At 42.9% G+C, this 26192-nt stretch overlaps 1 protein-coding gene across 1 annotated transcript; it reads right to left on the minus strand.

Moving 5' to 3' along the window:
* Positions 1 to 3361: 3361 nt before the first annotated feature.
* On the minus strand, positions 3362 to 25782 carry LOC112235269 (1-phosphatidylinositol 4,5-bisphosphate phosphodiesterase delta-4). Its single transcript, XM_024403692.2, has 16 exons — positions 25422 to 25782; positions 23439 to 23492; positions 22428 to 22586; positions 21989 to 22217; positions 21718 to 21847; positions 21079 to 21310; positions 19849 to 20050; positions 19604 to 19748; positions 19178 to 19330; positions 17514 to 17666; positions 17033 to 17183; positions 16761 to 16877; positions 5515 to 5690; positions 5252 to 5384; positions 4525 to 4674; positions 3362 to 4236 (listed from the first exon to the last, which is right to left on the minus strand). The coding sequence occupies exons 2-16, from the start codon at positions 23458 to 23460 to the stop codon at positions 4136 to 4138; spliced, it is 2253 nt and encodes a 750-aa protein (XP_024259460.1). The 5' UTR covers positions 23461 to 23492; positions 25422 to 25782; the 3' UTR covers positions 3362 to 4135.
* Between the last annotated feature and the right edge of the window lie 410 nt (positions 25783 to 26192).

The raw sequence follows: 26192 nt of genomic DNA on the forward strand, positions 1-26192 counted from the left end.
CGTAAACTTGATGATTGAGTTGGAGGCGTGCGTGGCCACGCAGTCGTGGGTGAACAGGGAGTACAGGAGAGGGCTCAGAACGCACCCTTGTGGGGCCCCAGTGTTGAGGATCAGCGGGGTGGAAATGTTGTTGCCTACCCTCACCACCTGGGGGCGGCCCGTCAGGAAGTCCAGTACCCAGTTGCACAGGGCGGGGTCGAGACCCAGGGTCTCGAGCTTGATGACGAGCTTGGAGGGCACTATGGTGTTAAATGCCGAGCTGTAGTCGATGAACAGCATTCTCACATAGGTATTCCTCTTGTCCAGATGGGTTAGGGCAGTGTGCAGTGTGGTTGAGATTGCATCGTCTGTGGACCTATTTGGGCAGTAAGCAAATTGGAGTGGGTCTAGGGTGTCAGGTAGGGTGGAGGTGATATGGTCCTTGACTAGTCTCTCAAAGCACTTCATGATGACGGAAGTGAGTGCTACGGGGCGGTAATCGTTTAGCTCAGTTACCTTAGCTTTCTTGGGAACAGGAACAATGGTGGCCCTCTTGAAGCATGTGGGAACAACAGACTGGGATAGGGATTGATTGAATGTGTCCGTAAACACACCAGCCAGCTGGTCTGCGCATGCTCTGAGGGCGCGGCTGGGGATGCCATCTGGGCCTGCAGCCTTGCGAGGGTTGACACGTTTAAATGTTTTCCTCACGTCGGCTGCAGTGAAGGAGAGTCCGCATGTTTTAGTTGCGGGCCGTGTCAGTGGCACTGTATTGTCCTCAAAGCGGGCAAAAAAGTGATTTAGTCTGCCTGGGAGCAAGACATCCTGGTCCGTGATGGGGCTGGTCTTCTTTTTGTAATCCGTGATTGACTGTAGACCCTGCCACATACCTCTTGTGTCTGAGCCGTTGAATTGAGATTCTACTTTGTCTCTATACTGACGCTTAGCTGTTTGTATTCGGTCATGTCTCCGGTCACCTTGCCCTGATTAAAAGCAGTGGTTCGGGCTTTCAGTTTCACGCGAATGCTGCCATCAATCCACGGTTTCTGGTTTGGGAATGTTTTAATCGTGGGGAAGAAGGTATCAATGCACTTATTGATGAAGCCAGTGACTGATGTGGTGTTCTCCTCAATGCCATCGGAAGAATCCCAGAACATATTCCAGTCTGTGCTATCAAAACAGTCCTGTAGCTTAGCAGCTGCTTAATCTGACCACATTTTTATTGACCGAGTCATTGGTGCTTCCTGCTTTAATTTTTGCTTGTAATCAGGAATCAGGAGGATAGAATTATGGTCAGATTTGCCAAATGGAGGGCGAGGGAGAACTTTGTACGCGTCTCTGTGTGTGGAGTAAAGGTGGTCAGAGTTTTTTTCCCCTTCTGGTTGCACATTTAACATGCTGATAGAAATTTGGTTAAACAGATTTAAGTTTCCCTGCATTAAAGTCCCCGGCCACTTGGAGCACCTCCTCTGGCTGAGCATTTTCCTGTTTGCTTATGGCGGTATACAGCTCATTGAGTGCGGTCTTAGTGCCAGCATCGGTTAGTGATGGTAATTAGACAGCTACGAAGAGTATAGATGAAAACCCTTTGGTAGATAGTGTGGTCTACAGCTTATCATGAGATACTACCTCGGGCGAGCGAAACCTTGAGACTTTCTTAGATATCGTGCACCAGCTGTTGTTTACAAATATACATAGACCGCCACCCCTTGTCTTACCAGAGACTGCTTTTCTATCCTGCCGATACAGTGAATAACCCGCCAGCTGTATGTTATTCATGTCGTCGTTCAGCCACAACTCGGTGAAACATAAGATATTACAATGTTTAATGTCCATTGGTTGGATATACGTGATTGTAGTTCATCCACTTTATTACCCAGCGATTGTACATTGGCCAGTAGTACCAATGGCAAAGGCAGATTAGCCACTTGTCGCCGGATCCTCACAAGGCATCTCGATCTCCTTCTGCGAAACCTCCATTTCTTTCTCCTGCGAATGACAGGGATGAGGGTCTGTTCACGTGTCTGGAGTAAATCCCTCTCGTCCGACTCATTAAAGAAAAATTATTTGTCCAGTTCAAATTGAGTATTCGCTCTTCTGATGTCCAGAATCTATTTTCGGTCATAAGAGACTGTAGCAGCAACATTTTGTGCAAAAAAAGTGACAAAGAGCCCATAAAACAGCAGCCATCCCCTCCGGTGCCATCTTAACACCACACTAGATCAGAGCTTCAACACCATGCCAGTGCTGCAGAGGTACAGTGCCTTCAGAAAGTATTCATACCCCTTGACGTATTCTACATTTTGTGGTGTTACCACCTGAATTCAAAGTTGATTAAGTAGATATTTGTCTGACCCATTTACAAAAATACCTCATTATGACAAAGTGATATGTTAAGATGTTTTTGCAAATATATCGAAAATGAAATTATAATTTATAATTTTCACCCCAGCTCAGGTGCATCCAATTTCCTTTGATCATCCATGAGATGTCACAACAACATGATTGGAGTCCACCTGTGGCCAATTCAATTGTTTGGACATGTTTTAGAAAGAAACAAAGCTTTCTATATAAGGTCCCACAGTTGACAGTCCATGTCAGAGCAGAAAGTAGGCAAGTCAGTTAAGAACAAATTCTTGTTTACAATGACTGCCTGCCCCGGCCAAACCCGAACCCTGGTGACACTGGGCCAATTGTGCACCGCCATATGGGACTCCCAATCATGGCCAATTGTGATATAGCCTGGAATCAAACCAGGGTCTGTAGTGACACCTCTAGCACTGAGATGCAATGCCTTAGACTGCTGCGCCACTCGGGAGACCCAGATACTATAACATGAAGTCCAAGGAACTGGCCGTAGATCTCCGAAATATAATTGTGATGAGGCATATACCGTATCTGGGGAAGGGTATAAAACTATTTATAAGGTGTTAAAATCTTCCAAGAGCACAGTACTCTCCATCATTGGGAAATTTTAAAAATATGGAACTACCCAGACTCTGCTTAGAGCTAGCCGTTCGACCAAACTGAGCAACCGGGCAAGAAGGACCTTGGTCAGGGAGATGACCAAGAACCCAATGACCACTCTGACAGAACTACAGAATTCCTTGGCTGAGATGGGAGAACCTAACAGAAGGACAACAGTCTCTACAGCACTTCACCAATCTGGGCTTTATAGGAGAGTGACCGGGCGGAAGCTATTCCTGAGAAAAAGGCACATGGCAGCACGCCTGGAGTTTGCAAGAAAGTAAAGCAAAAGATCTGTGGTCTGATGAGACATTATTTAAAACAGCCAATTACTTAATTGAAAACTGACATAAAATTAATGGAAAGATGGAAAGAAAAATATTTTTAACCAATAGGAACATAGCTTTCTAAAATATCGTTTTTTAAAGACAGGTCTTCCATTTCTCTTTATTTACAGAGCTCTATGCACATAAATACTTTACAGTTTAATACTTTTACAACACGATTCTTTAGATAATAGATATAGTTTCATGCCACACTTTGAAGAACTGTAAAGAATATCTATTGAAATGTTTAGATGGAGGAATAATTGTTTATACAATTAAGCTACTCTACCAGCACACAGTGCAAATGTTGAATACATGGATGGTTATAAAACGGATTTTAAAAAAAAGAGGCCATTGCAAACACTGTTACTCTAAAATGACCTTTGAACCCTGTAATATGTCAGTCCTTGCATCAGTTTGATGAGCCAAGAGCTATTGAATGTGCCATGTCAAAGAAGCTAACATTGGGCTCAAGCATTTCTTCATTGATTTCATCTCAGTTATATGCGTGGGCGTCAAACGTGGACCACTATATGATTTGACGCACTTCCATGGCATTAAAGGTTTTTTTTAAAGTCTGATTATTTTAAAAGATTATATATTGGGGAAATAGCAAAAAAATCCCTAAAATGCTGAGAATTCCCAGGTAAGGCTGTCTAGGCCATGAGACAAGTGGTTTTTTGTCTTTCATCAGTGTGAGGCCCCGCTGATGTTGCTTGAACAGAAACTGCTATTTAAGCAGAAATGATCTAAAGCAGTTCATTGGGCATATAGATTTAGCTTTAAAAACCGATAACAGTATTATTGTAACCCTCCCATGTGGTTGGTGTTTGCGGCATGTTATTCAGCCAATCCTTGGGCCATCAGACTTCTGTTGTTAGCTCGGAGATCTTGATGTTGACAAACAGAGAAGACAGAGGGATTGCCGTCCCATCTTTGGACAGAAGGTGGATATGGCGATATCCTGTGAAGTGTGGGGAGAGGAGCCAGAAGAAATTCAGCTTGTTGTCATGAAGAACCACTTGGAAACCATCACTCATACAGTAAAATATGTACATTTGTACATAACAGGCTTACATTAAAACACTCAGCAGAGATGTCAAATTCTGACAAGATTCATCAATTGATTTAACCTTTAGCGAGTCAATAGGATCAAATTATTTTGTACAATCATTTAAAGAAAACTGCAATTGGGATTTACCCAGTTGTCTAGACTTCACCCTCAGGTGTAATATGATAAGGTCAATCTTACCTGGCTGAATACAGGTGAAGGGCACAGTGAACTGGCCCATGAAGTCGTTCCTGGAGGACTTGTCATAGTCCTCCACCACAAAACGCACCAGGGCCAACTCAGGGACATGGACGATAAAATTGAGGGTCTCATTCCACAGAGGGTTAAAACCTGTAGCAGAGTCCAGGTTTTAGACAGCCAAGAGAAGTACAGAGGTTCTATCTAATTCACTAAAACATGGCATGGTGTATCATACTTCCGTGTAATAATAATGATAATGCATGCTTTTCTTTTTTTTACATCAGTAACAGTAGAAAGTTTGGACACACCTACTCATTCAAGGGTTTTTCTTTATATTGACTATTTTCTACATTGTAAAATAATAGTGAAGACATCAAAACTATGAAATAACACATACGGAATCATGTAGTAACCAAAAAAGTGTTAAACAAAGAAAAACCTTTGAATGAGTAGTTGTGTCCAAACTTTTGACCGGTACTGTGTATTTTTTAAGTCTTAGTTTATTGGATAGAAGATAGAGGAGAGTTGAAATAACATTGGGCCGAATTGGAACCCATGAGGCTGCGGCTCATGTGCACTGGAGGAAGCGCCTGAGACCACCTTAGGCCACAAAGCGGCCTAGACCACTTTAGACCACAAAGCATGCATTTTAGACCAGGAGTAAGCTGGGTCTGTACAAAGACCCCAATGAATGTGTTTTGACAGTCCTTGAAAGCTGGTCCCTCACCGTTGTTGTCAATGTAACTAGTTTCTTGCTTGGCTTGGTCCTGAAATACTCCGTAGATCTCCACTCTAACCAGAGGGTCAACGATAGAGCCCTCCTTGTGGTTCACCTTTGGTAGCTGCTGCCCACTGATCACCTTATGGACAACACATGCACATGAAAATCAAAACTCAGACAAGGATACATACTCAAAAACATAGCAAATGAAACCGGCAAAACACACTAACTGTACATGCACACAACAAAACAGATAGTTGTTTCTGGACCTGGATAGACAGGCGGAGTGATGTGTAACCATTCCGGTCCTGGGGTCTCTCTGGATCAAAAGAGTCATCATTCCTCATGAAGTCAGGTTTGAGGACGTAGCCGCAGCAGCCGTTCTGACTGAAGAGCCCATCGTTCAGATCCATCTCTGGCCCAGCTGTCTGGAAGTTCAGAGCCACTAAGAGAACATCAAATAAATGCATACAGCTCTTTTCACAAATTTGTCACAAAGTGAAAAAGAGTGAGGAGACAACGTGCTTGTAGTCTCTAACTCTCCTTGGCTTGCACTCTGTTTCTCTCCAGACCCATCTACATGATGTGTTACCTTGCCATTTCGGGCAGTAAACCTTCTCCTTCTTTCTTCCAGCCAGGAAGCAAGCAATGCATGTACGGATGTGTACGGTGTGTTTAGCCAAGCCTAATGTAATGTATAATAGAAACAATAGGTTCTAGGCCTGTTTAAGGTAAATCGTCTGGGACAGAGAGTGTATAACATTTTTAAAAAGCAAAGTTTTACGTTATGTGCTAGCTGAGCTATGCCTGAACTTGCCCAGCTAGCACATAATGTTCCAGGAACATACATTCTGTTCTCAGAACATAAAGAAAACGTCCCATAAAAAACACAAGAAAAACCTTCGTAGCGTTCAAAGAGAATGTTCTAAGAAAGTTATTGAACAACATAGACATTCCGTTCTCAGCATCAACAGAACTCTCTCTCTATCCTCTATCTTGTGAAGCGTGTTCAGGAGTGTGGACCTCGCACACTAATTGGCCACACCTGATCTTAATGAGTGCTTGTTTTCTTTTGGAATTGGGTTTGTTTGAATAGACTAAAATGAAAAGCTTTGTATGCATGAAAAAAACATGGCATGCTAGCTCCATCCTGGTGGCACATTGGACTAATTCCATGGATAGAGAACAGAAGATTATGGGCTCTATTTTCGGCTGGCATTAAGGCAGCGCTAGCGTCGATCTCATGTTCGTTGGCAATTTCAACCTGTTAAAGCTAGCGCTCTGCTATTTTCAAACTGTTGGCAATTTACCTGTCTTATATCAGCTCGCTTGCGCTCAGATGGGAGGGACAGAAATATTTGATATGTTGATATGTATGTTTCCTTAAAAACGTGATCCAAAGTTCTCATTTCAGGCAGGGCTAGTAGGGATATGTAAGACCAACCAAAAGCTGTTTTTTTATCAGTAACACGGTTGGTTATGGCATGAATTTTGACAGTGGAAAAACACAGCCTATGTAGCCGTGATGCACACTGTCAATATGTGCATGGAAGAAGAGTTTTAAGAAACATAAAACTATAGTTTTCCCCCATTTCATTTTATTTGATTGAAAACCAAGCATAGTCTCCCTTCCTCTCAATGAAAGCTGTTTATTTTTGTCCTGACCAATGCAGTCAAGACTGTTGAAAAAAGGGTTTGTCTCGTGAGACCACTTGGAAATAAAACTTAATCACTGAAGCTTATTAAAAGAGCTAACGTTCCCTTTTTTTAAATCTTTGTATTGTAGGCAGGCCTACATTATTATAGCCATGCAGATCCCTCGGTGAATACTGGTGAACCTTGTTTTTAGAAGTTGTTTTCCTGTAACAATTGCTTGTTTTTAACGTTTCATATGTTCAAAACCCAAGCCCTCCGTAGGCTACCCCGGGCCAGGGCTGCCCAACCCTCTTTCCTGGAGCTCGACCGTCCAGCGTGTTTTCAGTCCGACCCTAATTTAACACACCTGATTCTAATTAGCTGCTCAACAAGACATTAACTAGCTGAATCAGATATGTTAAATTAGGGTTGGACTGAAAACCTACAGGACAGGAGATCTCCAGGAAGAGGGTTGGGCAGCCCTGCCCTAGGTCTACTATAATGAAGGCTGGCTCAATACTGCCGATTTTATTATATTGTAATGACCTGGCTGGATCATAAAGGAACAGTTGTCCAGACATGGGATTGAGTTTACGAATTCATGGCTACTGTTTGGCAGTAGCCAACGCCAAATAAATGAAAGATACCAGTATAAAACAACAGCGACCTTCTCTTGTGGAGAGAAAAAAGGGGTAAAAAAAAAGATGGTTCCAATATATTTATAAAACATATTTGGGAGCAGTATAACATTGAGTGGACATTCTCTCTTTGTCTTTATATTGGATCTTTGTCCAGCTACAGTGAAAAATGTTGATGTGTGTAAAACCCTCCATAGTCTGTGTAGTTTTAATATTATATGCCCACAGGGAGTGATTATGGTGCCTGTAGCTGTATTGGACATAGCCTATTTAAAAACAAGTTGTTGTTGTGTTTTGTTTATAATTTGATAATTATTTGTTGTCTTTTTAGGCCTTATCAGTAAAGAATTGAATCTTGCCTATTGACAACGTTTTGCATTTCCATGTTCAGCCATAATGCAATTTACAGTAGGCCTAGCCCCAATATCAGTGTGAATGCTACCATTCATAAGTTTGGACACACCTAATCATTCAAGGGTTTTTCTTCATTTTTCTATTTTCTACATTGTAGAATAGAGAAGACATTAGAACTATGAAATAACACATATGGAATCATGTAGTATCCTAAGAAGTGTTAAACAAATCAAAATATATTTTAGATTCTTCAAAGTAGCCACCCTTGTATAAACACTTTGCACAGCATCACCAGCAAAGAAGGAGAGTGATGTTGCTGCATCAGATGACCTGGCCTCCACAATCCCCCGACTTCAACCCAATTGAGATGGTTTGGGATGAATTTATATTTGATATTCTTCAAAGTAGCCACCCTTTGCCTTGATGACAGCTTTGCACACTCTTGGCATTCCCTCAACCAGCTTCATGAGGAAGTCACCAGGAAAGCATTTCAATTAACAGGTGTACATTGTTAAAAGTTAATTTGTTGAATTTCTTTCCTTATTATTGCGTTTGAGCCAATCAGTTGTGTTGTGACAATTTAGGGTTGGTATACAGAAGATAGCCCTATATGGTAAAAGACCCAAGTCCATATTATTGGAAGAACAGCTCAAATAAGCAAAGACAAAATGACAGTCCATCATTACTGTAAAGATGGCACGACTTCTAGTCCTTAGGAAACTTTGCAGTATTTTTTTTTATGTATTATTTCTTACAATGTTAGCCCAGAAAATCTCAAGTGTTGTTACATACAACCGGGAAGAACTATTGGATATTAGAGCGACGTCAACTTACCATCACTACGACCAGGAATGCGACTTTCCTGAAGCGGCTCCTTTCTACGTACCACCCAGGGCATTTGAATTGATTCCAGAGGCTGACCCAAAACAACGCTGCTGGAGAAGAGGTAGACGGAGCAGTCTTCTGGTCAGACTTAGCAGGCGCGCACACCCCCCACCGCTTCCGAGTATATTACTCACTAATGTCCAGTCTCTAGATAACAAGGAAGACAAAATTAAGGCAAGGGTTGCTTTCCAGAGAGACATCAGGGATTGTAACACACTCTGTCTCACGGAAAATCTCTCGGGATATGCTGTCGGAGTTGGTACAGCCACCTGGATTCTTTGTGCATCGACCCGACAGGAATAAACATCTCTCCGGGAAGAAGAAGGGCGGGAGTGTATGTTTTATGATTAACGACTCGTGGTGTAATTGTAACAACATACAGGAACTCAAGTCCTTTTGTTCACCTGACCTAAAATTCCACAATCAAATGCCAACTGTATTATCACCCAAGGGAATTATCCTCGATTATTGTCACAGACGTGTATATCCCCCCTCAAGCCAATACCACGACAGCCCTCAAGGAACTTCCCTGGACTTTACTTTATGCAAACTGGAAACCATATAACCTGAGGCTGCATTTATTATAGCTGGTAATTTTAACAAAGCAATTTTGAGAACAATTCTATCAGCATATTGACTGTAGATCTCGCGCTGGAAAAACACTGGATCACTGCTACTCTAACTTCCGCGATGCATACAAGACCCTCTTCACCCTACTTTTGGAAAATCTGACCACGACTCTATTTTGCTCTTCCCTTCCTACAGGCAGAAACTCAAACAGGGTGTACCCGTGCGAAGGACTGTTCAACACTGGTCTGACCAATCGGAATCCACGCTTCAAGATTTTTTGATCACGCGGACTGGGACATGTTCCGGGTAGCCTCAGAGAATAATGTCAACATATACACTGAATCGGTGAGTTTATAAGGAAGTGTATAGGAGATGTTGTACCTACTGTGACTATTAAAACCTACCCTAACCAGAAACTGTGTATAGATGGCGGCATTCGCGCAAAACTGAAAGCACGAACCACCGCATTTAACCATGGAAAGGCGACTGGGAATATGGCTGAATACAAACAGTGTAGTTATTCCCTCTGCAAGGCAATCAAACAAGCTACATGTCAGTATAGAGACCAAGTGGAGTCGCAATTCAATGGCGCAGACACGAGACGTATATGGCACAAGGCCCGCTACCAAGGACTGTGGTCTCTCCTTCTCCGTGGCTGACATGAGTAAGACATTTAAACATGTTAACCTTCGCAAGGCTGCCGGCCCAGACGGCATCCCTAGCCGCGTCCTCAGAGCATGCGCAGACCATCTGGCTGGTGTGTTTACGGACATATTCGATCTCTCCCTATCCCAGTCTGCTGTCCCTACATGTTTCAAGATGGCCACCATTGTTCCTGTACCCGAGAAGGCAAAGGTAACTGAACTAAATGACTCTCTCCCATAGCACTCACTTCGGTCATCATGAAGTGCTTTGAGAGACTAGTCAAGGATCATATCACCTCCACCTTACCTGTCACCCTAGACATACTTCAATTTGCTTAACACCCCAATAGTTCCACAGATGATTTAATTGCAATCACACTGCACACTGCACACTGCCCTATCCCAATGACTACAGCTCAGCATTCAACGCCATAGTACCCTCCAAGCTCATCATTAAGCTTGAGGCCCTGGGTCTCAACCCCGCCCTGTGCAACTGGGTCCTGGACTTCATGACGGGCCGCCCCCAGGTGGTGAAGGTAGGAAACAACATCTCCACTTCACTGATCCTCAACACAGGGGCCCCACAAGGGTGCGGGCTCAGCCCCCTCCTGTACTCCTTGTTCACCCATGACTGCGTGGCCATGCACGCCTCCAACTCAATCATCAAGTTTGCAGACGACACAACAGTAGTAGGTTTGATTACCAACAACGACAAGAGAGCCTACAGGGAAGAGGTGACAGCACTCGGAGTGTGGTGTCAGGATAACAACCTCTCATTCAACGTCAACAAAACAAAATGAGATGAGTGTGGACTTCAGGAAACAGCAGAGGGAGCACGCCCCTATCCAGGACAACGACAGGACAACAGTGGAGAAGGTGGAAAGTTTTAAGTTCCCTGGCTTACACATCACTGACAAACTGAAATGGTCCACCCACACAGACAGTGTGATGAAGAAGGAGCAACAGCACCTCTTCTTCCCCAGGAGGCTGAAGAAATTTGGCTTGTCACCTAAAATCCAACTTTTACAGATGCACAATTGAGAGCATTCTGTCGGGCTGTATCATCGCCTGGTATGGCAACTGCACCGCCCACAACCACAAGGCTCTCCAGAGGGTGGTGCGGTCTGCACAATGCATCACCGGGGGCAAACTACCTGCCCTCCAGGACACCTGCACCACCCGATGTCACAGGAAGGCCAAAAAGGTCATCAAGGATAACAACCACGTGAGCCACTGTCTGTTCACCCCATTACCATCCAGAAGGCGAGGTCAGTACAGGTGCATCAAAGCTGGGACCGAGACACTGAAAAACAGTTTCTATCTCAAGGCCATCAGACTGTTAAACAGCCATCATTAACACAGGCAGGCTGCTGCCTACATACAGACTTGAAATAATTGGCCACTTTAATAAATGGATCACTAGTCACTTTAGTAATGCCACTTTAATAATGTTTACATATCTTGCATTACTCATCTCATATATGTATTTGTCACGACTTCCGCCGAAGTCGGCTCCCCTCCTTGTTCGGGTGGGGTTCTGCGGTTGACGTCACCGGCTTTCTAGCCATGGACACTCCATTTTTCATTGTTCCATTTGTTTTGTCTTGTTCCCCACACACCTGGTTTACATTCCCTAATCACACTGCATATATACATTCCTCTGTTCCCCCCCATGTCTTTGTGTGGAATTATTTTGTTATGTGTTTAGTGTTATGCGCCAGACTGGTTTTTCCCCAGGTATCGTGATTTGACCCGTAGTATGTTTATTATCATACATTTGCATTATTGTGAGTGGTTTTGTGCTGATACACTTTTGCCATTGGCTGGAGGGTTGTTGACGCAGTTGCATCTGTCTTTTGTGCTTCTGCCAAATAATGTGCGCCTGATCACAACTCTCTGCTTTCCTGCACCTGACTTCTCACCAGTAGCGCACAACCTTGACAGTATGCTGTATGTTGTACCATCTATTGCATCTTGCTCTGTCATTGCTCATCCATATATTTATATGTCTATATTCTTATTCCATTCCTTTACTTAGATTTGTGTTTATTGGGTAGATTTTGTGGAATCTTTAGATTACATGTTAGATAGTGCTGCACTGTCGGAACCAGAAGCACAAGCATTTTGCTACACTCGCAATAACATCTGCTAACCATGTACACTCCCGTTCATAAGTTTGGTGTCACTTAGAAATGTCCTTGTTTTCCATGAAAACATACATGAAATGAGTTGCAAAATTAATAGAAAATATAGTCAAGATGTTGACAAGGTTGTGAATAATGATTTTTAATTGAAATAATAATTGTGTCCTTCAAACTTTGCTTTTGTCAAAGAATCCTCCATTTGCAGCAATTACAGTTTTGCAGACCTTTGGCACTCTAATTGTCAATTTGTTGAGGTAATCTGAAGAGATTTCACCCCATGCTTCCTGAAGCACCTCCCACAAGTTGGACTGGCTTGATGGGCACTTCTTACGTACCATATGGTCAAGCTGCTCCTACAACAGCTCAATAGGGTTGAGATCCGATGACTGTGCTGGCCACTCCATTAAAGACAGAACTCCAGCTGACTGCTTCTTCTTAAATAGTTATTGCATAGTTTGGAGCTGTGCTTTGGGTCATTGTACTGTTGTAGGAGGGATTCGGCACCAATTAAGTGCCACAAGGTCCACAAGATATGGCATGGCGTTACAAAATGGAGTGATAGCCTTCCTTCTTCTAGATCCCCTTTACCCTGTACAAATCTCAAACTTTACCACCACCAAAGTACCCCCAGACAATCACATTGCCTCCACCATGCTTGACAGATGGCGCCAAGCCCTCCTCCAGCATCTTTCATGTTTTCTGCTCTCACGAATGTTCTTCTTTGTGATCAGAACACCTCAAACTCAAACTCTGTCCATAACACTCTTTTCCAATCTTCATCTGTCCAGTGTCTGTGTTCTTTTGCCCATCTTAATCTTTTATTTTTTCTTTGCAACTCTGCCTAGAAGGCCAGCATCCCGGAGTCACCTCTTCACTGTTGACGTTGAGACTGGTGTTTTGCGGGTACTATTTAATGAAGCTGCAAGTTGAGGACTTCAAGTGAGGTGTCTATTTCTCAAACTAGACACTCTATTGTACTTGTCTTCTTGCTCAGTTGTGTAACTGGGCCTCCCACACCTCTTTATAAATTATAGATGGGCTAAATTATAGATGGGCTATGTACAGTTGCAGTAATCTGTGAGATGCTCTGACAGCTGGTGCTTAAAGCTAGTGAGGGAGATAAGTGTTTACAGTTTCAGAGATTTTTGTAGTTCGTTCCATTCATTGGCAGCAGATAACTGGAAGGTAGGCGGCCAAAGGAGAAATTGGTTTTGGGGGTGACCAGAGAGATATACCTGCTGGTGCGCGTGCTACAGGTGGGTGCTGCTATGGTGACCAGCGAGCTGAGATAAGGAGGGAATTTACCTAGCAGGGTCTTGTAGATGACCTAGAGCCAGTGGGTTTGGCAACGAGTATGAAGCAAGGGCCAGCCAACAAGAGCGTACAGGTCTCAGTGGTGGGTAGTATATGGGGCTTTGGTGACAAAACGGATGGCACTGTGATAGACTGCATGCAATTTATTGAGTAGGGTATTGGAGGCTATTTTGTAAATGACTTCGCCGAAGTCGAGGATCAGTAGGATGGTCAGTTTTACGAGGGTATGTTTGGCAGCATGAGTGAAGGATGCTTTGTTGCGAAATAGGAAGCCAATTCTAGATTTAACTTTGGATTGGAGATGTTTGATGTGAGTCTGGAAGGAGAGTTTACAGTCTAACCAGACACCTAGGTATTTGTAGTTGTCCACATATTCTAAGTCAGAACCGTCCAGAGTAGTGATGTTGGACAGGCGGGCAGGTGCAGGCAGCAATCAGTTGAAGAGTTGCAGTTGGAGGCCACGGAAGGAGAGTTGTATGGCATTGACGCTTGTCTGGAGGGTTGATAACACAGTGTCCAAAGAAGGGCCAGAAGGATACAGGATGGTGTCGTCTGCGTAGAGGTGGATCAGAGACTCACCAGCAGCAAGAGCGACATCATTGATGTATACAGAGAAGAGAGTCGGCCCAAAAATTGAACCCTGTGGCACCTCCATAGAGACTGCCAGAGGCCCAGACAACAGGCCCTCCGATTTGACACACTGAACTCTATCAGAGAAGTAGTTGGTGAACCAGGCGAGGCAATCATTTGAGAAACCAAGGCTATCGAGTCTGCTGTGGAGGATTTGGTGATTGACAGAGTCGAAAGCCTTGGCCAGGTCAATGAATATGGCTGCACAGTATTGTTTGTTATTGATGGCGGTTAATAAGATATCGTTTAGGACCTTGAGTGTGGCTGAGGTGCACCCATGACCAGCTCTGAAACCAGATTGCATAGCGGAGAAGGTGCGGTGGGATTTGAAATGGTCGGTAATCTGTTTGTTGACTTGGCTTTCGAAGACCTTAGAAAGGCAGGGTAGGATAGATATAGGTCTGTAGCAGTTTGGGTCAAGAGTGTCCCCCCCTTTGAAGAGGGGGATGACCGCAGCTGCTTTCCAATCTTTGGGAATCTCAGACGACACAAAGAGAGGTGGAACAGGCTAGTAATAGGGGTGGCAACAATTTCGGCAGATAATTTTAGAAAGAAAGGGTCCAGATTGTCTAGCCCGGCTGATTTGTAGGGGTCCAGATTTTGCAGCTCTTTCAGAACATCAGCTGACTGGATTTGGGAGAATGAGAAATGGGGAAGGCTTGGGCGAGTTGCTGTGGGGGGTGCAGTGCTGTTGACCGGGGTAGGGGTAGGGGTAGCCAGGTGGAAAGCATGGCCAGCCGTAGAAAAATGCTTATTGAAATTCTCAATTATAGTGGATTTATCGGTGGTGACAGTGTTTTCTATCCTCAATGCAGTGGGCAGCTGGGAGGAGGTGTTCTTATTCTCCATGGACTTTACAGTGTCCCAGAACTTTTTTGAGTTTGTGTTGCAGGAAGCAAATTTCTGCTTGAAAAGCTAGCGTTGGCTTTTCTAACTGCCTGTGTATATTGGTTTCTAGCTTCCCTGAAAAGTTGCATATCACGCTAATGCAGAACGCCATAGGATGTTTTTGTGTTGGTTAAGGGTAGGCAGGTCTGGAGAGAACCAAGGGCTATATATGTTCCTGGTTCTACATTTCTTGAATGGGGCATGCTTATTTAAGATGGTGAGGAAGGCATTTAAAAATAATAACCAGGCATCCTCTACTGACGGGATGAGGTCAATATCCTTCCAGGATACCCAGGCCAGGTCGATTAGAAAGGCCTGCTCGCTGAAGTGTTTCAGGGAACGTTTGACAGTGATGAGTGGAGGTCGTTTGACTGCTGACCCATTACGGATGCAGGCAATGATCACTGAGATCTTGGTTGAAAACAGCAGAGGGCAAGATGGTTAGGATGATATGTATGAGGGTGCCCGTGTTTACGGCTTTGGGGTAGTACCTGGTAGGTTCATTGATAATTTGTGTGAGATTGAGGGCATCATGGTAAGATTGTAGCATGGCTGAGCTGTTAGGTCGCCTAGCAGCACGAGCTCTGAAGATAGATGGGGGGCAATTAGTTCACATATGGTGTCCAGAGCATAGCTGGGGCAGAGGGTGGTCTATAGCAAGCGGCAACAGTGAGAGACCTGTTTTTAGTGAGGTGGATTTTTAAAAGTAGAAGTTCAAATTGTTTGGGTACAGACCTGGATAGTAGGACAGAACTCGGCAGACTATCTCTGCAGTAGATTGCAACACCGCACCCTTTGGCCGTTCAATCTTGTCTGAAAATGTTGTAGTTTAGGATGGAGATTTCAGAGTTTTTGGTGGTCTTCCTAAGCCAGGATTCAGACACGACTAGAACAATATATTTGGATTTGTTTAACACTTTTTTTAGTTACTACATGATTCCATGTGTTATTTCATGGTTTTGATATCTTCACTATTGTTATACTCAAACCCTTGAATGAGTAGATGTGTCCAAACTTTTGAATGGTACTGTATATATTTCCATATTGAAGGCATGCAATTACTTAGAACAGTGTGGACTGTGAACAGGTTCAAGTTAACGTATTTAGCAAAGATGGGATAGGTCTACATTTTGTAATTTCGTTTCTGCAAGCTATTTAACAAACTATGACGGACTAACATTGGAATTGGAGTTGATTCCAAGGCAATACATAAAAGACCGTAAATACACAACTTGAACCAATCACATTTTTAGCCATGGAGCATGTTCTGATTGGCCAGTGAGGGGTCAAGCCTCGACACACATACTTATTTATTCATCAAAACCCAATCCTTTCACACCACCACAATCATTATTATTGGTTGTGAAAATAGATAAATATTCACCCCGAACCTATAGCGCTACCGCATTTCTATGTGTCCTATTTGTGCTTGGAGTTCAAAAAAGTTAACCCAAAATAAGCATAAGCAATAACAGTGTTATTAAAAATGTTATTGAAACATTCAATTAAAGTTTTAAGGAAGCCTCAAAATAACCTATAATTTTAGTTCTCAAAAGCGTTAATAAAACCTCCCAGGAAAACATTCAAGGAACCAGAGTAAATGTTCTCAGAACCTCCCTGCAACCTAAAAATAAACATTCCCAGAACAGACAACATTTTTTACTTCCGTTATCAGAACATTTAAAAACATTCAGTTTTACAGGTCAGTAAACGTATGACTTCATTCCCAGAATCAATGGGAAACCGAAAAAAAACAGATATACACTACAACATTGACCTGAGTACAAAATGGTTTAAGTGAAGAAGCTCTCACCTATCTGACAGCCTACGTTCCACAGCTCCTGTGGGTTGTAGTTGGAGGAGTCGGTCCTCATGCCACTGGGGTAGACCCTGCTCAGCTGTCTGCTGTTGTGGCACACAAACTCTGCCCCTGAGAAAAACACAGCCATACAGTGATGCTTTTTTCTATCCCATAACCCAGGGGACCTACAACAGTGAATGGTTGTGAATTCCTAACCAATGATCCTTGGCAATATCGATACATTGTTTGGTATGTAGGTATTGCTAAAATAGTTCAGGGTGCACCTGTGTCCTTTGCAAGTTTCCTGGCCTTGGACTCAGAGAAGGAGGACATCTCGTAGCACTTGGAGTGCAGGCGAGAGTACTCAAAGCTGTGGAAATGAACACTCTTACAGTACACGACCAGATCCGATAGTTCCCTGGAGAACTTGGATTTCTGAAGAGACAGGACGTTACATGTAAGTGAACAAATATCACCTGCTTGGAGGCTATTAATTAAACCACGGCATATCATGATTAGCTGGCAGGTCAAGACAGTGTTTATTGCGTGCTTAGGGTGTGATATATATTTTTTTAAATGGCAGAATGTATTGTCAGTAATAATCTAGTAATGTATAAGTGTAATAGTTGGTGCAGATGACGGCAAGAGGTTGCCAGTCGTTCACCTCCATCCATCCATCCTTCCGTCCATCCTAACAGATCCATCCATCCGTCTGTCCGTCATCCGTCCGTTCATCCTTCCAGATACATACGTCCAGCCACGTACCTTATCATTGAGACGAAGGGCCTCTGCAGACATGCTCTTAGGGTCAGCCTCATCTTCGTCGCTGACCTCATCAGTGACCTCATCGGTCAGCGTTTCACTTTCTTCTACGCCGCCAATCTTCTTCGCTTTCAGCAGGACCTTTCCCTTCAGATCCTTGTATGAGTATGCACGAATCCAAGGACACATGCGCGTACGGGCGCACACACACACACACACATACACACACACATACATACACACACATGTGTATAGATGACAGTGTACAATAATTGATGCCAATGAATAGATGATGTCATGTATTATACGTAGATGATGCCAAAGGAAATACTGTGCCATGTTTGAATATGATTTTTTTTAGTGTCTCAAATCTATTTGAGTGGTCCACAATTTGTTTTATTTTTATCTGTATTTTGTATCGTCAATTATTATATCATTTTGGAGTAACACTTTAATACATTTTTCTAACTAACTTTAGTCTAGCACACACATACACAAACACACACCTCATTGGATATTTATCTTTCTTTTAAGTGCTCTGACTGGAAGAAGAGTATGAAAATCACTGGAGACTTATGATTGTACTGCTCCCAGCATCACTGCTGAATAAAAACCTGAACAAAGTCATAGATAGGAAATCAAATCCTTAGAGAACGTCTTCTCAATTGACTTGATAAATAGTTGACTTGCCTTGTTGAATAAGGGTTACAGTAGAGTAGATAAATAGAATAGAATAGAATAGAATAAACTTTGCTTGCCCAGGGACCCCAACCCAGGCAAACGGGCTACCCAGGGACCCCCATCATATGTTAGCAAAAATAAACACACACATCTTGCCTTATCAGGTGAATGTAATCAAAATGTTCAAATGAATAGATTTGGTAGACAGTTTCATTATCTAGACCTCCCCACTGATCATTGGAGAGGAAGTGTAAACTCTAACACTCCATTAGCTAGAATGGTATCTTGGCTGCGTAGAAAAAATGTTGCTGTTGTAAAGCTCATTTTCTGCAATTCTATTCATTTTGCCATGGCTAATGCTGTGCTCAAACATTATCACAAAAATCAATGGCATGTGCCCTGAATTTTTTGATTCCTCCTGATTGTCCAGCTTTTATTTGATTGTTAGCTCTCAAAGATGGTATTAATTTAAAAATGTATAAAAATGTATATAGTTCAATATTTTTCCTTCATGCTTTCTATCTGGTTTTTGTTGCTTTAAGTTGACACTGAAACTTCTTTTTCACCCCGAAAATCATCACTTAGATGGCCTTCCTAATAATGTTGTGTACAGAAAAAAAGCCTGTAATTAGCACCAATGACTGTAATTTCCTCCATATTAAAGGAGATTTTGGTATTGAAGACATTTATTTACTTCAGTGTCAGCTAGCATGCTAACTGTTCCTATAGACTTCCAATCATTGCGCTAACGCTAGTTAGCATTGGCTTGTGAAAGTACATATAACTTCCTTCATGCTGGACGCAGAGACATAAAAATGGTATCCACAATGGTACTCTTTTGCAGCTAGCGATAATAAAATATGTATCTTTCACCACAAAATCCCCAACAAATTACTCCCCCCTCCAAAAAACAAAAATTTGCGGACCACTGCAGTACCACCCCGGACCCTGAGCAGTGAATTGAAGCGGTCCAGTGTTGGTCTTACCTGAGGAGAGGGCAGCTCTTGGGGAACCAGTCTGTCGAGGGGGGCCCTGAGCAGTGTGTCCCCCAGGATGGTGTCCAGGAGCTGGGCCATTACCCTCTGCTGCTCCATGCTGCAGTGGTTCTCCAGGGACAGGATGACAGGAAACTCAGACACCTGGGACACAGGGAGAGGGGAGAGGGGACGGACGGAATTCCTAAAAGGATGTGTTGAACTTTGACAGTAATTTTTTTTTTTACAGTAGTTCTTCTGAGAAGAGGTGAAGGCTGAAGACAGGATGTTTTATGATGCTGAATACTTGGTTGAAGCAAAAACCAATACAGAAGACAAATGGACAGAACCACTAAGAGACTGGATTAGATTTAGAGTTGGGGATAGAGCCGCCGTGGTCATGGAGGCTACAGTTAATTCAGGTATTGAAGTGCCCACCTTGAAGGCGTACTCCGCCAGTGTGGTGATGACGTCTCTGAAAAGTATCTTGGACGTGAAGGTGTGGCCGTGATAAACAACCGGCTCTCCATTTGGCCCATCCCAACAGTCCACCTCGACGCAACGACAGCCACGCTTCAGAGCCCTGCACACAGACATACTGAGTTCAGCAGGGGTGCTTTGAACAGTGCCTTACTGCCATGTAAGCTATAAAGGGTTGCAATGCTGAGTGTTTTGTTCCTCACTGGATGTAGGCCTCCTGGCTGCTCTGTCCTCGGAGCTGGTCATCCATTAGGTAGGTGTTGTGGGAGGAGCAGATGAAGTAGTGGCTGAGGGGCTGGCTCATGTCCTGGTGCAGGGCCAGCAGCTGGGGATCCAAGATGGCGCCCTCCGGAGAGACCAGGTACATCTGGAAGCCGTCTATAGACATGGCCCCGTGTTTCTTGGCTGTGAGAAGACATGGGAAGTTCTGTCTTATATAAGTCAACCCAATCAGAAAATGCTCAGTAAACTACATCTCTCTGTTGATTGTGGTCGACAATGGCAGTTGATTACAATTGACTATGGTCAGTATAATTGTGGTCAATCATGGTTACTAGTTGAAAAATCTATATATATGGACATACAATATACAATACTTAATATAAGGACAAATATATATACAAAAAAAATCTTATTGGAACTGTAATGGAAATGTTAATGTTTGTGCTTTTCTTATAACTAATTTCTGTGTTCTATTCATATGATGTTCTATAAATCAATTTCTGTGTTCATGCAAGTGGCTGACTGTACAAATCCTCGCTTATCAGTAGCTGCAATTTGGCTGTATGACCAGACCTTGTGTTGATAACAAACGAAAAATATCTCAGTTTAAAGGTTTCAGCTTGGAGAGAAAGAAGCCTTGTAAGGTGTTGGTCTGTCCCATGTTATGAAACAGTATTGGTCGGTCACATGAATAAAACAAAACGGTAATGAATGAATTATGCTAAATCATGCAAATATAACTTGTCTGTGTATAGCCGTATATAAGACAACTGCTGGGTCTGCCCAGGCAGAGCTCCTGATTGACATGTGTACTATGGTTGTAACGCTTCTCGTTGGTGGAAGGAGAGGAGGACCAAGGTGCAGTGTGGTAAGTGTTCATATTATTTAATGAAATATGCAACAATAGACTAATTAATTTAATTTAAAATTGGCTTTGAGTGTCCCTGTGTAAGAATTTCCATGACAGAAACCCCCCCAAAAACTACAAAGTAAAAAAAATAAAAGGGCACAAAAAAACATACAACATATTTTTAATGAAACATGGCGACTTGTTGACCGACCATTGTGGGCTCTTGTGGTTCACTCAGGTAGACTAGGTAATGATCATTGTGGTTGTCATTCGTTATGATTGACATTGTCTTAATGAGGCTATTAATGATCTCATTCATATAGTTGATTGTGGTTGACCACAGTTGCACAGTGGTCCATACCGTTCTCTGAGGGTTCATAGCGGTCAATCAACTCTTGGGCGTGCTCCAGACTCCTCTCCCCCTCCTGCTGCTCCTGCTTCAGGAAGTCCTCCAGCTCAGCGAGGGTTAATATCTGTCCGTCCCGAGAATAGTCCTGGAACACCCGCCACACATCCTCCCTCTCCGTCAGCATCTTATAGAACTGGACAAACTCCTCGTTCTCCAGACAACCGGACTCTGAGTTATCAGCCATCTGGGGGTAAAAGCAAAGAGCAGAATACTTGTCTACTTCAGAGAAAAGGTGTTCCCATTACATTTTATTTTCGATTAGAGTTCTACCACCTTATGATGGTAGACCACTGACGGTGTAGTCACTTACGATGACGTCATAGAAAAGCAACCAATGTTGGGGACAATTCCACCACTTACATCATCCACATTTAACTACTGCTCACTATACTTTAAGGTTGATTACATGTCAAAATCCATGGATTTGCATGTGAGTATATGAGCATATGCCTAAATTCCAAATGAATGGGAAAGATAAGCACCCTCCCATTCATTTGGGATTGACAGACAAATAGCTGGATCTATACAAGAGTTAGCATGGGAGATGGACTCAATTCAAAAGTGAACAGTAGATGATGACGGTAACCTCACCGTGAAAAGGCGAAGAGCGTACTCTTCATTCATGTCCACGTTCATCATCTTCAGCAGTGTGCGCACCTCCTTGAAGTTCATCCGTCCATCTTTGTTTTTATCCGCCTTTTGAAACCAGTCCCAGATCCACCTGAGAAAAAGGAAGACGCTGGCTAAGGGCAACAATTAGTAAGAGTTAAGATAGAATGGAGCAACGTTATAGACCCTCATTGGTTTGTATGGTTAATCAATCCGTATGTTGTATTTAATGCTGAGCTTGGAACAAGGATACTGGTCGAGCCTCTCCTTGTCATTCATGCTCTTAGTGTTCTGGATCAGTTTGCGGACACCCCGGATCCAGACCTGCGCCTCGGACGGTGACTCCGCCACCAGGTCCAAGTTGCTGCGGCGACCACGGAACACCAGGGTGAAACAGAGGTCAGCGGGGAACTCATCAGCGATACTCAGCAGGATCTCCGACTGGTGACCCTCACGCACCACATCCACGTCAGCCACAGAGACTAAGAGAGAACATTAGGCATCATGTGAAGACATACTCAGGCTTTTTCTATAAGTGATTTCTCAATAGATGATTGTATGCCTCATTCTTTTTTCATGAGAGAAATACTATGGCCATTCATTCAACTTTTTATCTACAGTCTGGTCAATTCTTATGCTGTCTCCTCCCTGCTTCCTCCACCCACCCAAACCCACACACTTGCAGTACTCACAGGTGGAGTGGCCTGTCCCTGCCCACCTGGACTTGTACCAGATGGTCTGGCCATCCTCCTGCAGGCGGAAGTGCCGCTGCTTCTTCCAAGAGCGAGACTTGACCTTCCTCAACATTGCCCCCGCCTTCATCACCTGGAGGTCCTCGTCACCCTGGGCAACTGTGCAGGATCAGGGGTTAGTGGTCAAGGTTGGGGTCAAAGGTCACCTTGACCATCCTTACAAATATAGTCTTAATCAATTTAGACCTCGTATTGTTTCTCTATTCTGGTTAATGGAGATTTTGATTAGAGGAAATTCTCTTAAGGATCCACACGTTTAAAAAAACTTTAGCCTAAAATGACATACCCAAATCTAACTGCCTGTAGCTCAGTACTTGAAGCAAGGATATGCATATTTGTGATATAATTTTAAAGGAAACACTTTGAAGTTTGTAGAAATGTTAAATCAATGTCGGAGAAAATAACACATTAGATCTAGAAAAAGATAATACAAAGAAAAAAACATGTTATTTTTTTTGGTTTTGTACAATCATCTTTGAAATGCAAGATAAAGGCCATAATGTATTATGCCAACCCAGGCACATTTTAGATTTAGGCCACTAAATGGCAGCAGTGTATGTGCAAAGTTTTAGACTGATCCAATGAAACATTGTATTTATGTTCCAAATTTTGTATCAAGACTGCCCAAATGTGCCTAATTGGTTTATTAGTACATTTTCAAGTTCATAACTGTGCACTTTCCTCAAACAATAGCATGGTATTCTTTCACTGTAATAGCTACTGTAAATTGGACAGTGCAGTTAGATGAAAAATAATTTAAGCTTTCTGCCAATAACAGATATGTCTATGTCCTGGGAAATGTTCTTGTTACTTACAACCTCATGCTAATCACAATAGCCTACGTTAGCTCAACCGTCTCGCGGGGGAACCACCGGTCTTGTAGAGGTTTTAAATTGTATTATTGCATGATTGATGCAATCTCATGCAACCTTTTAGTATCTGTCAACTTACACAAGCTTTGGGGAGATTCCATTGCTAGCTTTGACACATGCCCGTGGGAATTTCCTGCAAAAAAGAAGACAAAAATAATTGCTGTGATACATATTATGCTGTAATAGTGACACAAGTAAAATGATTCCCTCCTTACTTCCTGATCAGTGTGGACATCCATGGCTGAATAATCGATCTAACTGTGTCATCAACATTTTAGCTGGTTTGCATGCAGAGCTCGGAAATCCAATCAGACTTATGCTTTCTCTTTCTAGCTACTGATTGACTAAGAGGGAGAGGTGTAGAAGATTGACAACCCAAAGCTTGGCATTTCTTACAGTCGGTGTGCCGCATGGACTCAATTAAGTCTAGTGTAGTTTGCACTGCAGAATGCTCAAGCAGTATAGGAGTGAATGCAGTTTAACCAGGACAATACAGAGAATGAACCAGGTGTCTCATTCATGAATCTAAAAAATCGCACCAAAAGTAACAGGTAACTCTCTAATTCATATGCGAATTCTCAAGTCATATGCCATAACCGAATTGACTCCAACCCTATTCTCTATGTCCCTGTGTTAGTATGACAACTACTTTTGGTGCTGCTATCAAATACAAATGTATTAGCCTTTGGAAGAAAATATATTCCGCACCAATCAGCTGTCTAGTCCCCTAGGGAAGAGGTGCTCAACTCCTCACAGAGAGGAAACTCACAAGAACTTATTGTATTGTACACTCCAAACAGTCAAATGTTCCATAAAGGGAGAGTTCAAATGGCTTCTCTTTCTTCTTTTTTTGGCTGTAGAATGTCTCCCTTTCCTCACATTGTCATTTTACAACCTTTGTAGAACAATGGCTAATTTTGATAGTATATTTTCTCCTTTGTTTTACCGTTTACAGCAAGGTAAATTGTTCCATAGTTCAAAATACCACAAAGGCATTTCCTCCCAGCCCCACTGTTAGTTTGTGAGCAAAATATCCACTCCTTCTTCAGCAATACAAGTGTAAATAAAGCATTGTCCCTGAAGTACTGCAAAGAAACTATCTGTTTAATATTTTTTAACAACACCAGTGATGTTTTTGATATGTGGTGTTTGTGAAAAGATGTGAAAGAATAGGAAGAGCTCTCACAAAGCAGTCATTTTCATGGACCCCTCCTATAACTACAGTATATTCTACACATACAGTACACTCTCATGTGTACACACAAAGTCATACGATTCTAACCAATGAATAAACTTTTATGTTATGTTATTTGGTGGGCCGTTGCTAGTGTTTTGGAAATATGACTAATACCCAGCCACGTGCCTGAGAGTATCCACCTGACCACAAACACAGGGAGAGAATCCTGACTCACTGGCAAGTCGGTGTCATACTTTAAATGGGCTACTCACACTAAAAACTACTCAAAGTATTAAAGAAACACTGTTTATCAAGTGAAGTGGCAGCCTCATCATATGCCCATATGTCTTCACTGTACATTTAATTACAAGCACCCCTTATTATAAACATCTGCGATATATGACCTTCATTGTAAATTAGGCTCTCATTGTAAATAAGAATTTATTCTTAACTGACTAGTTAAGTAATGGTTAAATTTGTAAAAATCACAAATAATATATATATATATATATATATCCACAGGAATGTTCAATTTCCCCTTTCATGAAAGCTCTGTACTCAACCCTCAATGGGCTGTGTCTACAGTTCAGGAGGAGCTGTGTGAAGAATCCTGTAAACAAATTCAGGTCCACCAGTCTTTTAGCACACATGTAAAATGTGCTTGTGCCATGTAGGGAGGCTGGCTGAAGGACAACAAAGTAGAACCAGCTGCTGTAATATGAGACATAAACAAAACAGCAACCAGGGGGTAAGATATTAATGAAACCAACAACTGCAACACTAAACCACAACCTGTGCTGAACACATTATGTAGTGTAGGCTATGCCTTTTACAATCAAGATGAGGACAAATAGAATGAGTCAAAGGAGAATAAATTACACTTACCAAATTGTAGACCTCTCCCTCGGGTCTTTGCCCTGGCCCCGCTGGGGCTGCCACTGCTGTGAAGAGCTCCAGAATAGATTGGGGATGTTTGGTGAGAGATATCCAGGAAAAGACAACAGGAAAAGGCTCCAGACCAGGATTAGGAAGTGTCAAAGATAGCTGGCCACCCAAAAGAGATAGGGGTCTGGTGGGGGTAGCAGGCCCAGTAGAAAGCTCCAGATCTATGGACGCTTAGGGAGTGTCCCGAGACCACTAGCCAAGCACTGGGCTCAGGAGATGGGGAGTGTCCAGAGGAAAGCTGGCTCAGTGTATATGTCCTCTATGCTCTACTTTGCCTGCTTCATCTGGGAAAACGTTGCCGCCTTCTGGTACACTCCTCCCCCATCCACCTACCCCCCTCTTCTTCCTTCCCTGCCACTCCCTCTCTTTTCCTATTTTCCTACACCCTGATGAGGGCTGTTCAAATTTTCCAAGGCTGCTTTTAAAAAATCCTTTGCTGTTTTCCTGTAGGCTGCCACAGTATGCTGCTGCTCACTTTAAATGTCTTGCTCTCTCCGTCTCCATACACACACTCTCTCTCTCTACCTTATCCATGAGCAGACTGCAGATTCGATTCACCCCTCTCCATTGTTTTGAGGACAGCAATCCAGACAGTACTCGTGTTTACCTCAGCACAGACAGATTACAGATAACTCAGTCTAGGAGAGGTTGCCTGTGCAAGATCAAAACGCATGTAGAGAGTGGTATACAGTAGTCCAGTTCACACATACC

Source organism: Oncorhynchus tshawytscha, linkage group LG03, assembly GCF_018296145.1.
Source record: "Oncorhynchus tshawytscha isolate Ot180627B linkage group LG03, Otsh_v2.0, whole genome shotgun sequence".
Classification (NCBI taxonomy): Eukaryota; Metazoa; Chordata; class Actinopteri; order Salmoniformes; family Salmonidae; genus Oncorhynchus; species Oncorhynchus tshawytscha.

Excerpts from the sequence above, each read along its gene's own strand:
- LOC112235269 (XM_024403692.2), bottom strand. The coding sequence starts at position 23,460 with ATGGAATCTCCCCAAAGCTTGT. Across the intron at positions 21,311-21,717 it reads ACGCTCTTCGCCTTTTCACG|ATGGCTGATAACTCAGAGTC; the intron begins GTGAGGTTACCG and ends TTTTACCCCCAG. Across the intron at positions 16,878-17,032 it reads GAAACTTGCAAAGGACACAG|GGGCAGAGTTTGTGTGCCAC; the intron begins GTGCACCCTGAA and ends TGTTTTTCTCAG.